The 12,317-nt window shown below is 40.8% G+C and overlaps 1 protein-coding gene across 2 annotated transcripts; it reads right to left on the bottom strand.

The window, feature by feature from the left end:
- Positions 1 to 53: 53 nt before the first annotated feature.
- ciao2b (cytosolic iron-sulfur assembly component 2B) lies at positions 54 to 4,952 on the bottom strand. 2 transcript variants are annotated; one of them, XM_090221607.1, is made up of 5 exons: positions 3,043 to 4,952; positions 2,800 to 2,877; positions 2,539 to 2,664; positions 2,360 to 2,405; positions 54 to 732 (listed from the first exon to the last, which is right to left on the bottom strand). In XM_090221607.1, exons 1-5 carry the CDS (start codon positions 3,169 to 3,171, stop codon positions 626 to 628), a joined length of 486 nt encoding a protein of 161 aa, XP_090077733.1. In that variant the 5' UTR covers positions 3,172 to 4,952; the 3' UTR covers positions 54 to 625.
- Between the last annotated feature and the right edge of the window lie 7,365 nt (positions 4,953 to 12,317).

The raw sequence follows: 12,317 nt of genomic DNA on the forward strand, positions 1-12,317 counted from the left end.
TTATTTACAACCACATTCAAAATAAGTGAGAGAAAAAAACTAATCAAATGCTATTTCACAGATTGTATACTATTTTATTTTAGACAAATATGAAACAAGGCATCTGATGGAAATCCAATGGCACAAGTATTATACTATATATAATTTCTCCCCAAGACGTGTGTTATAAACCAAGGCCTTTCTTATTCAGTGTCCCCAGTCTTTGGGCTTTCATGTCATTGTGTATGTTGAGATTGCTTCATTTATAAGAGACGCATGCACTTTCTTTGTTCTCTTCCCAAATGCCATGAATATTTAGGTATATTTTCAATGACATAAGATATAACCCTGTATTTTATTGCTTTACTTGTATAATAAAGGGTACAATGCTTCTCTATAATACTGTTAAACTGAAGATGTCAGGAATATAGTGAAGACATACAAAACACACAGTATAGTTATTTCTGCCTATAGCAGAAATACATTGGAATTCTGTTAGATTAAAATAATACAATGGCAGCATACGTGATACATTTGCCATTTACTCAACATAATCTGAACAACCAGTCCAGTTAGCATGTAAGGAGAGAAACATTAAGCCTAGTCCTGGACTAAGGAGAATTTTCAATTGATCCATCAGGAGGGATCAGCCTGTCCTTGCATTGGATATCAGACACTGGTTGACCACCTCCAGAAGCTGGGAGTTCTCGAGTGCAGCGGCCACTCTCTCTTTGTCTGCCAGCTGTTTGTTGACTGGAACAAAAGCAAAAACAAAGGGTTTAGTTAGGGGCAATTCCACGGTAACTGGATGATGCTGACACTCAGATACTTCACTTTAAGATATACACTACCGTTCAAAAGTTTGGGGTCACTTAGCAATGCCCTTGTTTTCTATGAAAACATACATGAAATTAGTTGCAAAATGAATAGGAAATATAGTCAAGACGTTGACATGGTTATAAATAATGACTTTTAATTGAAATAATTGTGTCCTTCAAACTTTGCTTTCGTCAAAGAATCCTCCATTTGCAGCAATTACAGCCTTGCAGACCTTTGGCATTGTAGTTGTCAATTTGTTGAGGTAATCTGAAAATATTTCACTCCTTGCTTCCTGAAGCACGTCCCACAAGTTGGATTGGCTTGATGGGCACTTCTTACATACCATAAGGTCAAGCTGCTCCCACAACAGCTCAAAAGGGTTGAGATCTGGTGACTGTGCTGACCACTCCATTATAGACATAATACCAGCTGACTGCTTCTTCACTAAATAGTTCTTGCAGTTTGGAGCTGTGCTTTGGGTCATTGTCCTGTTGTAGGAGGAAATTGGCTCCAATTAAGCGCCGTCCACAGGGTATGGAATGGCGTTGCAAAAATGTACCCTGTACAAATCTCCCACTTTACAATTATCTTTTTAAAATGATAAACTTGGATTAGTTAACAACGTGCCATTGGAAAACAGGAGTGATGGTTGCTGATAATGGGCCTCTGTACACCTACATAGATATTCCATTAAAAAAACGGCAATTTTTAGCCCTCCTGATTGGTCTAAGGCACTGCATTGTAGGGCTTAGCTGTGCCACTAGAGATTCTGGGTTTGAGTCCAGGCTCTGTTGCAGCCGGCCATGACCGGGAGACCCATGGGGCGGTGCACAATTGGCCCAGCGTCGGTCGCCAGGCGTACAGTGTTTCCGCCGACACATTGGTGGGGCTGGTTTCCGGGTTAAGTGGGCAATGTGTCAAGAAGCAGTGCGGCGGGGTTGTGTTTCAGAGGACGCAGAGCTCTAGACCTTCACCTCTCCAGAGTCCGTACGGGAGTTGCAGCGATGAGACAAGACTGTAACTGCCAATTGGATACCACAAAATTGGGGAGAAATGGGCAAAAAAAATACATCAATAATAATAAATCGGCCCTTTGCAGCCACAATAGTAATTTACAACATTAACAATATCTACTGTATTTCTGATTATTTTAATGTTATTTAAAAGGACAAAAAACAAGGGCATTTCTAAGTCACCCCAAACTTTTGAACGGTAGTGTATGTAAAACACAACCCAATAATTGAAAAGTTAAACAACCCATACAACTCTACATACAAGGACTACTTTGAACAATTTCCACACTGTTGTTCTAGTAAATGTTTTTTTTGTAAAAATTTGTGGAAATTGATAAAAGTAGTCCTTGTGCATAGAGTTGCATGATTTGCTTAACTTTGTAGTCATTGGATTTAGTTTAACATACATTTTAAAGTGAAAATTCATAGTCTCAGCATCACTGTTACTGTGGAATTGATGTTAAGGGCTTCTCAAAAAGGTCATCTTGAAGGTGTGATTGTTGGTCTCAGCCTCAATGTTGAGTTACTTCAGAGGCATGTCACTTTACCTGCATCTTCTGAGGCATGCGTCCCAGGAGTGATGTGCACATCAATCTGCAGAGATATGATTAGGCATAGATGGACATGACCCACCATCTTAATCTTAAATGTCCAGACAATTAAATCATATTAAAGCTTGTTTTCCTCTCACAGCTCACCAGGAAGCAACTTCATTTATTTCACCTACCTTAAACCTTTCTGGCAGGGAGCGTAGCAGTTTGACTTTGATGGACAGGCCTATGAGAGTTGCCATGCTGCAGTGGGGTATAGTGGGGGTGAACTCCACACCCACTGTGTTCTCTTGGTCATCTACCTATAAAGAAAAATAAAGTTGATGGTTTTATTAGGCTAACACAGTATGAACTATCTGCTGTCCTTAGTAGCTACACAAGTGTGTCTGTGTCGAACATCTAACTGGGGAAAAAGTTGTGAAAGAAGTTTAACTCACGCGCACTCGCACTTGTTCCACGACATTCAACTCCTCGAGGGACAATGGGTGTTCAGGATCATTAATGGATCTGATGAGATGTAGCACGGGTTAAGGTGAAATCTGATAACACAATGTTGAGAAATTAGCTTTCTTATTAAAGAATTAAGCATAATATGCAAAGTTAATTAGTATGACATTGAAAGCTCAAGGGATGTATCCCTAACGTATAACGTATCCTTAAACTAGCTACACAGAAAGGATATCAAATATTTCTCTGTCGTCGATGGGATCAGCAACATCTTCGTCCTCGTCATTTGCGGTCTGAAGTCTCTCGCCTGTTCGTTGAAAAATCAAGGGATTCGCGTTCTCTAAACGGGCACCCCCTGACATTTGTGATGTTGAAATTAAATAAATACGTATATTTGTTTGTGCTATCGTTTTTTTACTCTGAACCACGGGCTGAACAATCCACTTCCGGAAACTGTAGACGTCAAAATGTACGCAGGCGCAGCCCAGCGATTTAGTGTCATGTTGGATTTCCAGATGTATCCGGCAGGTGGCAGCATACTCATCTTAAATTCTGAAATGTGACTGAACTACAATGTTAATATATAATGGCAATGCTACACAGAAGCATGAAAATAATGATCCATGTACAAAATATTGTTTTTGCAAAAATTTATAATAAATAAAACAGCAATTCATTTAGCCCTCTTACACATGTGAATTGTGATTCCAAGGCAAAACAGTATTTTACCAGACTCAAATGATAAGCTCTAGCTAATTACTTTAGTAGCAGTATAAATAACATCTGATGACTCAGAATACATCTGCAATTCACCATTTCAAAGTCAAGCCTAATCCATAATTGTACAATTAATCACCTGTGTCTGTAAGGGTTGCACATTTTGGGGGATATCCAGAGGTGGAAACTTCCCGTTGGAATTAACGGAAATATGCTTTGCATTGGATATATTTATAATATCATATGGAGACAGTAACATAAACCTTTTACCTTATAAGTAGACATAAGTGCAAATGATTAAATTGTTCCAATAGAAATAAAAAAACAATTTAGTTACGAATTGAAATTTATTTAAATGAGTTGACTCTTCAAATGGGAGATTCACCAATTTTTCAACCCTTGTATTGGTCAGCCTGTTGCGTGCTTTGGTGTGTGTGTTCCCAAACAAGGACCAATTGCACTTTGAGGCAGCTGATGTTGGTGGGATTTGGAGGATGATGGAGGCAACAGGGGAAATAGCTTCAGATCCACAAAGTCCCTTACACCAGGTGGCTGATGTTGGCACGGCTGCCATATTGCATCTCCATCTCAAAGCCATGGCTTGGAAGTGTACTTCGCCAGACTGCCAAGAACCTTTCCCTCATCCAGGCCAAGGTGGCGAGACATGGTAGTGATGATCCATAGGGCTTGTTGATCTCTGCACCAGACAGGATGCTCTTGCCAGCATACTTGGGGTCCAACATGTACGCTGTGGCATGTATGGGCTTCAGGGAGAAGTCTTCATGCTTTTTGATATATTTCAGAACTGCAGTTCCCTCTGCTTGGAGCAACAGTGAAGTGGGCAGGGCAGTACGGACTTCTCTTCTTACATCTGCAAGCAGAGTCTGAACATCAGACAGGATGGCATTGTCTCCTTCAATCCGTGCAATGGCTACTGCAATAGGTTTCAGGATTTTCAGGCTGCTTACCACTCTCTCCCAAAATACATAATCCAGACTGTGACATGGCCATTTCTTGGAAAGACTCCTAGGCTACTATTTACTAGTTAACAAAAGATAATGTATGTCATATCAAATATATTCACCCCACCCAGTATTGTAATCAAAACTTACCAGAAAGCATGTAGTCCTTAGCTCTGACAGTGTAGTATTGTGGGCTCAATAGCATTCCATTAGTGTGCAAGAGCTTGAGAAGCCGCTGTAGATGTGATGGAAGAGGGTTGCAATTCCATTGAATTATGGATAGTTTAACCAAAATATGCCACAAGACCTAGAATTGCCTTATGTGTATCCCATAAAAAAGGCTCACTGTTTGTTATAAGCTAACTTTTTTGACGAATTTAAGCAAAATTCCCCAAATTCCAGGGTTTAACTTCCCATGGAAAACTTCCAGAACAATTCCAGGAAATGTATGGGAAAGTTTCCGACGCTTTGCAAACCTTATGTCTGTTGGAACGGTTTAAAGTTCAGTTTAAACTGTACTTTCACTATGTACACTACCGGTCAAACGTTTTAGAACACCTACTCATTCCAGGGTTTTTCTTTATTTTTTACTCTTTTCAACATTGTAGAATAATAGTCAAGACATCAAAACTATGAAATAACACATATGGAATCATGTAGAACCAAAAAAGTGTAAAACAAATCAAAATATATTTTATATTTGATTTGAGGTTCTTCAGCATGGCTACCACAGCATTCTGCATCGATATGCCATCCCATCTGGTTTGGGCTTAGTGGGACTATCATTTGTTTTTCAACAGGACAATGATCCAACACACCTCCAGGCTGTGTAAGGGCTATTTGACCAAGAAGGAGAGTGATGGAGTGCTGCATCAGATGACCTGGCCTCCACAATCCCGACCTCAAACAAATTGAGATGGTTTGGGATGAGTTGGACAGCAGAGTGAAGGAAATGGGATGAGTTAGACCGCAGAGTGAAGGAAAAGCAGCCAACAAGTGCTCAACATATGTGGGAACTCCTCTAAGACTGTTGGAAAAGCATTCCAGGTGAAGCTGGTTGAGAGAATGCAAAGAGTGTGCAAAGCTGTCATCAAGGCAAAGGGTGGCTATTTGAAGAATCTCAAATATAAAATCCATTTTGATTTGTTTAACACTTTTTGGGTTACTACATGATTACATATGTGTTATTTCATAGTTCTGATGTCTCTGATGTCTTCACTATTTGAACGGTAGTGTATGTTTATAGTATCAATAGCAGCTGACAAAGTCAATGTTGTTATGTCCAGATTTGGAGTGATACATGACATAAATGACTGTCTTGGGTGATTCCTTTTACTGTGCCAAATAATCTAAATAGCTGAAAGACATTAGCTCTTAGAAATACTGGGAACACACTATTGAAATACCCCAAACCCATTTGTTGAGTGTCACCAACGCAAACAATAACATTGAAAACCACTACTGAAAAACCTTGGTAATATATCACTAAGGACTTCCTTTAATCTGAATGCAAACAATCCTTCTCTCTGTCTATCTTGTCAACAGCTGTTGAAAAAATACCTGGTTTGCTCGCTCCAGCACACAATGAGCCTCCATTGTATCCTAAAGCCTGTCTCAACCTGAAATACCTGTTTAGATGGAGCCTGATAGCACACCTTCCTTATCCCATTTGCAAGCGCCCAGCTTGGCTGTAAGGAGGCAGCGGTATCTTGTTGAACTTTATTCAACCCCTATAAATGATCAGAGTGTATCCTAATCCAACAAAAAATGTTCACTTGAACTACAAGAACTGTGACTGTGCATGTATTTCAGTATCAAAGCTTGTAAAGTAAAAATACAGTGTGCCAACTGATATTTTTAAGCTAGTCCTCACCCTCGTTTTTTTTTAAAGTTACTCATTCATCAGCACAGTCAGAGGGATAGTTCAGTGGGGCAGTTAGCTGAACGACCCACATTCGGTGTCAACAATAACAATTAAGGTAAAGACAGGCAGGAGTCTTGGGTGTGGTTAGCTTGCTCCAGGCTAAGTGCTGGGCTGCTAGCCATTCCTCCAGGGACACTTATCAGCATGCTATCCTTGCCCTAGTCTTTGCTTACCCAGGCAATACTATGCACAAGTAACTTTTCACCTTACGCAAAGAAAAAGAGGAGTCATGAGACTGTCAAAAAGGTGATTGAGCATCGGTGCGCCACTCTCTACAGGTGATGAAGCACAAGGAAGGAAACACAGACAGACAGGGTATGGATATATTTTAGCACCTACTACCAGCATAAAATCCTTTTAGCCCTGGAATGTGGAGTCAGGTAGCATGTGTGAGGGATTTTTTTTCATCCCAATGACCCCACCCTTTCAGAAGGTAATGAGACTTTCAACAGTTTCTGCATGACACTCCACAGTGACATCACAACAGCTTTTAGAACTGGTTGAGAGTGCCTTGGGCCCCACACAATTTGCTGAAACCCCCGTGGGCCTGGAGCCCTGCAATTGAGACAGCATGGGTCCTGTCTGGGTGTAGTGTTGCAGGGGTGCCATTTCATCTCAATACTTAAGAGTGTGGAGAGGAGGGGTAGAGTCACAGACACCCTCAAGCCTGAAGCCGGGAAGCTTAATGTAGCTCTCCTGAAGACGGGAGGTCCCATCACCAGACATTCCAGGAAAACAAAAACCCAGGCACAACACAAGACAGGTCTTGTCTATCCCCAGCCCTGGCTGTTGCTCTAGACAAATCTGAACATGCTGTAAAGCTTGGGGCTGGTTAATCCGGGAAAGATAAGGATGGCTGGCTATTTAGAAACATGATTCCATAACCTAATCAGATTGTGGAGGTTATGCATGCATAAACATTTTATAGAGTTTACTTCCGTCATCATGAAGTGATTTGAGAGACTAGTCAAGGATCATATCACCTCCACCCTACCCGACACCCTAGACCCACTCCAATTCGCTTACCGCCCCAATAGGTCCACAGACGATGCAATCACAATCACACTACACACTGCCCTATCCCATCTGGACAAGTGGAATACCCATTTAAGAATGCTGTTCATCGATTATAGCTCAGCATTTAACACCATATTAGCCTCCAAACTCGTCATTAAGCTCGAGACCCTGGGTCTTGACCCCGCCCTGTGCAACTGGGTCCTGGACTTTCTGACGGGCCGCCCCAGGTGGTAAGGGTAGGAAACAACATCTCCCCCCGCTGATCCTCAACACTGGGGCCCCACAAGGGTGCATTCTCAGCCCTCTCCTGTACTCCCTGTTCACCCACGACTGCGTGGCTATGTACGCCTCCAACTCAATCATCAAGTTTGCAGATGACACTACAGTGGTAGGCTTGATTACCAAAACGAAGAGACAGCCTACAGGGAGGAGGTGAGGGCCCTCGGAGTGTGGTGTCAGGAAAATAACCTCACACCGAACGTCAACAAAACAAAGGAGATGATTGTGGACTTCAGGAAACAGCAGAGGGAGCATCCCCCTATCCACATCAACGGGACAGTAGTGGAGAAGGTGGAAGGTTTTAAGTTCCTCGCCGTACACATCACAGACAAACTGAAATGGTCCACCCACACAGATAGCGTTGTGAAGACGGCGCAGCAGCGCCTCTTCAACCTCAGGAGGCTGAAGAAATTTGGCTTGGCACCAAAAATACACAAACTTTTACAGATGCACAATCGAGAGCATCCTGTCGGGCTGTATCACCGCCTGGTTCGGCAACTGCTCCGCCCACAACCGTAAGGCTCTCCAGAGGGTAGTGAGGTCTGCACAACGCATCACCAGGGGCAAACTACCTGCCCTCCAGGACACCTACACCCCCCGATGTCACAGGAAGGCCAAAAAGATCATCAAGGACAACAACCACCCAAGCCACTGCCTGTTCACCCCGCTATCATCCAGAAGGTGAGGTCAGTACAGGTGCATCAAAGCTGGGACCGAGAGACTGAAAAACAGCTTCTATCTCAAGGCCATCAGACTGTTAAACAGCCATCACTAACATTGAGTGGCTGCTGCCAACATACTGACTCAAATCTCGGGCCACTTTAATAATAAAAAATGTAATGTAATAAATGTATCACTAGTCACTTTAAACAATGCCACTTTATTTAATGTTTACATACCCTACATTACTCATCTCATATGTATATACTGTACTCTATACCATCTACTGCATCTTGCCTATGCCGTTCGGCCATCTCTCATCCATATATTTATATGTACATATTCTTATTAATTCCTTTACAATTGTGTGTATAAGATAGTTGTTGCGAGATTGTTAGATTACTTGTTAGATATTACTGCACGGTCGGAACTAGAAGCACAAGCATTTTGCTACACTCGCATTAGCATCTGCTAACTATTTGTATGTGACCAATAAAATTGGATTTAATTTGATTTGAAAAGCCTCACTCCGCATTGATGGGCTTTTAAGGGCCGATGGTGTCGAGAGGAAGTCACTTACTGGACAATGGAGGGATATTGGCTGATCACAGCATTTAAATTGATGTCCACTGACTACTTTAGGGCAATGGGTGAGATCATTAGGAATGTACAGTATACAATTACCAGAGTACTGCATATAGGCCTACACTGAAAAAGTGTCATATCTCCAAAGAGCATTTCCCTTCAATCTTGATCCCTTGATCTTTGTGGGAGGGATTTAATAAGGATCTTGTCATGCTAGATCTTTGATGTGAATGAGCACAGAGACGAATGAGTGTGCTGGCTGCTACTGTGGAGACTAAATACAGGAAGAGTAGGTGTAATACAGAACCAGGTCACTTCTTTGAACATATAACTTACCCCTCCCCCACCGCCTCACCTTATTAACTGCTGTCACCCAACAGGCTCTATCAGCCCTCTTTCAAAAACCACAAAACACAACAGCAACATATATAATTCATGATCAACACACTGTAGCTAGTTTGCTCTCTAGTTGGTCAAACTTGGCGGATGTGGATAACAAATGCTTAAAACTTTATTGTTGTATTAAGCCTAAGTGCCAAACATATCCCATTAGACGGAAGACAATCGTTAAAGATAGATGTACTATAATAAGCAAATGCTTTAATCGGGAGATGTACAAGTCTTTGCTAATTACAATGCTTTAAAAATGATTTCCTGAACGTTTTGCGTAGGTTTCAGCCTCTATCATTTCAATAGGGACAGTAAGGTCGAAACCATTTACATTCTTTACACATTGGTAAATAAATGACAGACTGCCCCTATAACCAACCAGCCTTGACAGAACCCTTCATGAGAAATCAGCTAGACTTGTTGAAACCATTACGCATCTGCGGAAAAACCCTGTTCCATTCCTTCCTTTGATTCTTTAAACTCATATGTAGAATAAGGGAGACAACGTTCTTCTGGAAAATCTGAAACAGTAAACTGTTTTCAATTAATAATTCAAGCTTCTTACAATTGTCATTCATGATTTTATACTCCTAAGGATTTTAAACAAAGTTACTATGTGACTTTTGCTTCAGTACTTAACCATTATACAATGTCTCTGTCAGGATAGAATTCCCCAGAGATTTCCTGTTAACAATATGACCACATTAACAAGTCAGGGCACAGTCAGTCTCCCAGCCATACAGAGTCAAATAAACCAATGAGATCCTGAACGTCAGACTGTGTAACAGCATTAGTTCATCAGTTCAATTGCAGTCTAAATGCAAAATTAATACATAAAACGTATTATCTTGTTAAAATATAGTCTACACTTTCACTCCTGTGAGACCATCTGAAGGGAATCTGTGAACTTTGCATTCAAAATGGATGGCCAATCCAAATTAAGAGGAACATTAAAGTCCAATGTACTGGTGATGATGATATAATGAGCATTCACTGACACACATGCAGTACTGAGTCTGGGAACTCTCTCCTAGAGCATCCTCACAGTCACGTGTTATATCACAGTTTACTTTACCACACTCACTGGAGTATTTGTCCTTTGGGGTTAATATACAAGCACAGATAGGCACACAACCAAATAATCATTAACAAGATTCCCGTTGCCTCCTTTCCCCTTGGACTAAAGAGTTGGGAGTCTTCCTCCTAATTAGCACAAAGTCAAGTCCAGCTAGGGAGTGTAGTTCTGGAGAATCAGTTATACATTCCGGCATAGATAAGGAAAACTGAAGTAAATACTGTCCTTCAGTGGAGGCGAAAACATGGTAACATTTACAAGGACGTCTCATATGAGACGTGAGTCTCACACAATGGATAAAAAAGTGTATGATACGTCTATCTAGGACTGCAGTAGCAAATTACCCTGTAGTGTGTTAATGTATTCATTATGAGCAAGAAGTTCAAATGATTTGTGATGTTCCGAGTCAGAAATGGGATGTAAAGCCTAAAAATATATTCCATCAAACAATACGCCACAGTATCTATCTGCTGGGTCATGAAGTGAGGCATGTGATTAAGTCAGCTGTTAGATATGGACTACATACCATGTCATTTCTGATTGGCCACCACTGTTCATACTTACAAAAACAGACACGATTTGACTTATCATACAATACCAGCTGCTGTTTATTCAGTGGATCTATACAACACAAAGAAGGGAACTGGAAGAGAGAAGATAAGATCATAAAATTGCTTCTCACCATTTCCTACTTTCATGTCAAGTGACTGTGGAGCTGTGAGCATCAGATGATTTCTAAATAGAGGTTCTGATAACTGTCAAATGGTTTGAGTGGAGACAACTGGATTATATTTCATATGGTGTCATTTCCTCTTTTAACACCACTTTGTGTGAGGATAATTTCCTATCCCGAAACATCACAAACTGCTCAATATTACTTATAAAGCAAGTATAAAGCAATGCATTACTTGTCAATTGAATTATGGGACCTACCGAGGTCTAGTCAGTGAGACTTACAAAACATGGCGGAAATAGAAACACAAAAAAACGACATGGGGTAAAGAGATATTTAGATGTCAAAATACATTAACTAATCATCTGAAGCGCTCTAATATAGAGCGCGAATTTATCACATTCGCACACGCCAATCTAAATTCTGCTGCTAACGTTACTGTCTTGCTTTGCAGTTATCTAGTCAGGAATTATAGCTAGTATAATAGTTAATAAGAATAAGAATAGTAGAGCACATTATTCAAGCAAGTGGTAAGTGAATTTCAAACCAAAACAATATTTTCCACATTATCCATTGTTGTCAGACTTGATTGTAACTTTTTACAGGGTAAATGCTAGTAGTTAGCAAGCTAACGTTTGTTGCCCCATGGCAAATGGGCCAGGTCCACAGGTTAGCTAGCTAGTAGCTCAACTACAGCATGCTTCTGACCTTTTCAAAACAGTTGTCGGAAATGTAATGGTAGCGTCAATTCACTCAAGCAACTTGTTGGATTGCAGCTTTCTGTAGGCTATTTAGCATCATTATGCCGCGCACATTACCAACTCACCGATGGCATGCAAAAGATCGTGGCTAGCTAACGTTAGCTCGTTTGAAAAACATGCTCTCATGTCCAAATACATCGTTTTTAACGGCCTCAGACATTCGTAGTTTGACTCTTTGTGATATCACTCAACATTTATTGAGAATAAAATGGAAAATCACTTACAGTGTTGTTGTTTTAGTGAAGACTATTCAGGAAGGTTAACATCCAGTTTGGCTTTGATATTTGAACTTTCGGCGCCATTGAAAACAGCAGCAGTTCAATTGCAGTCAGTAGTTTTGTGCATAGGTTTTGTGCCTATACTTACTTATGCCATTGGCAATCATGGATAAATAGGGGAGGGACTGCTAAAACCAATTTGGAGCTTATGATTATGCTAGCTAGCAATGTATACCAATATTGTGAA

The sequence above is a fragment of the Oncorhynchus mykiss genome, chromosome 26 (assembly GCF_057628025.1).
Source record: "Oncorhynchus mykiss isolate SJ-2025 chromosome 26, ASM5762802v1, whole genome shotgun sequence".
Taxonomy (NCBI): Eukaryota; Metazoa; Chordata; class Actinopteri; order Salmoniformes; family Salmonidae; genus Oncorhynchus; species Oncorhynchus mykiss.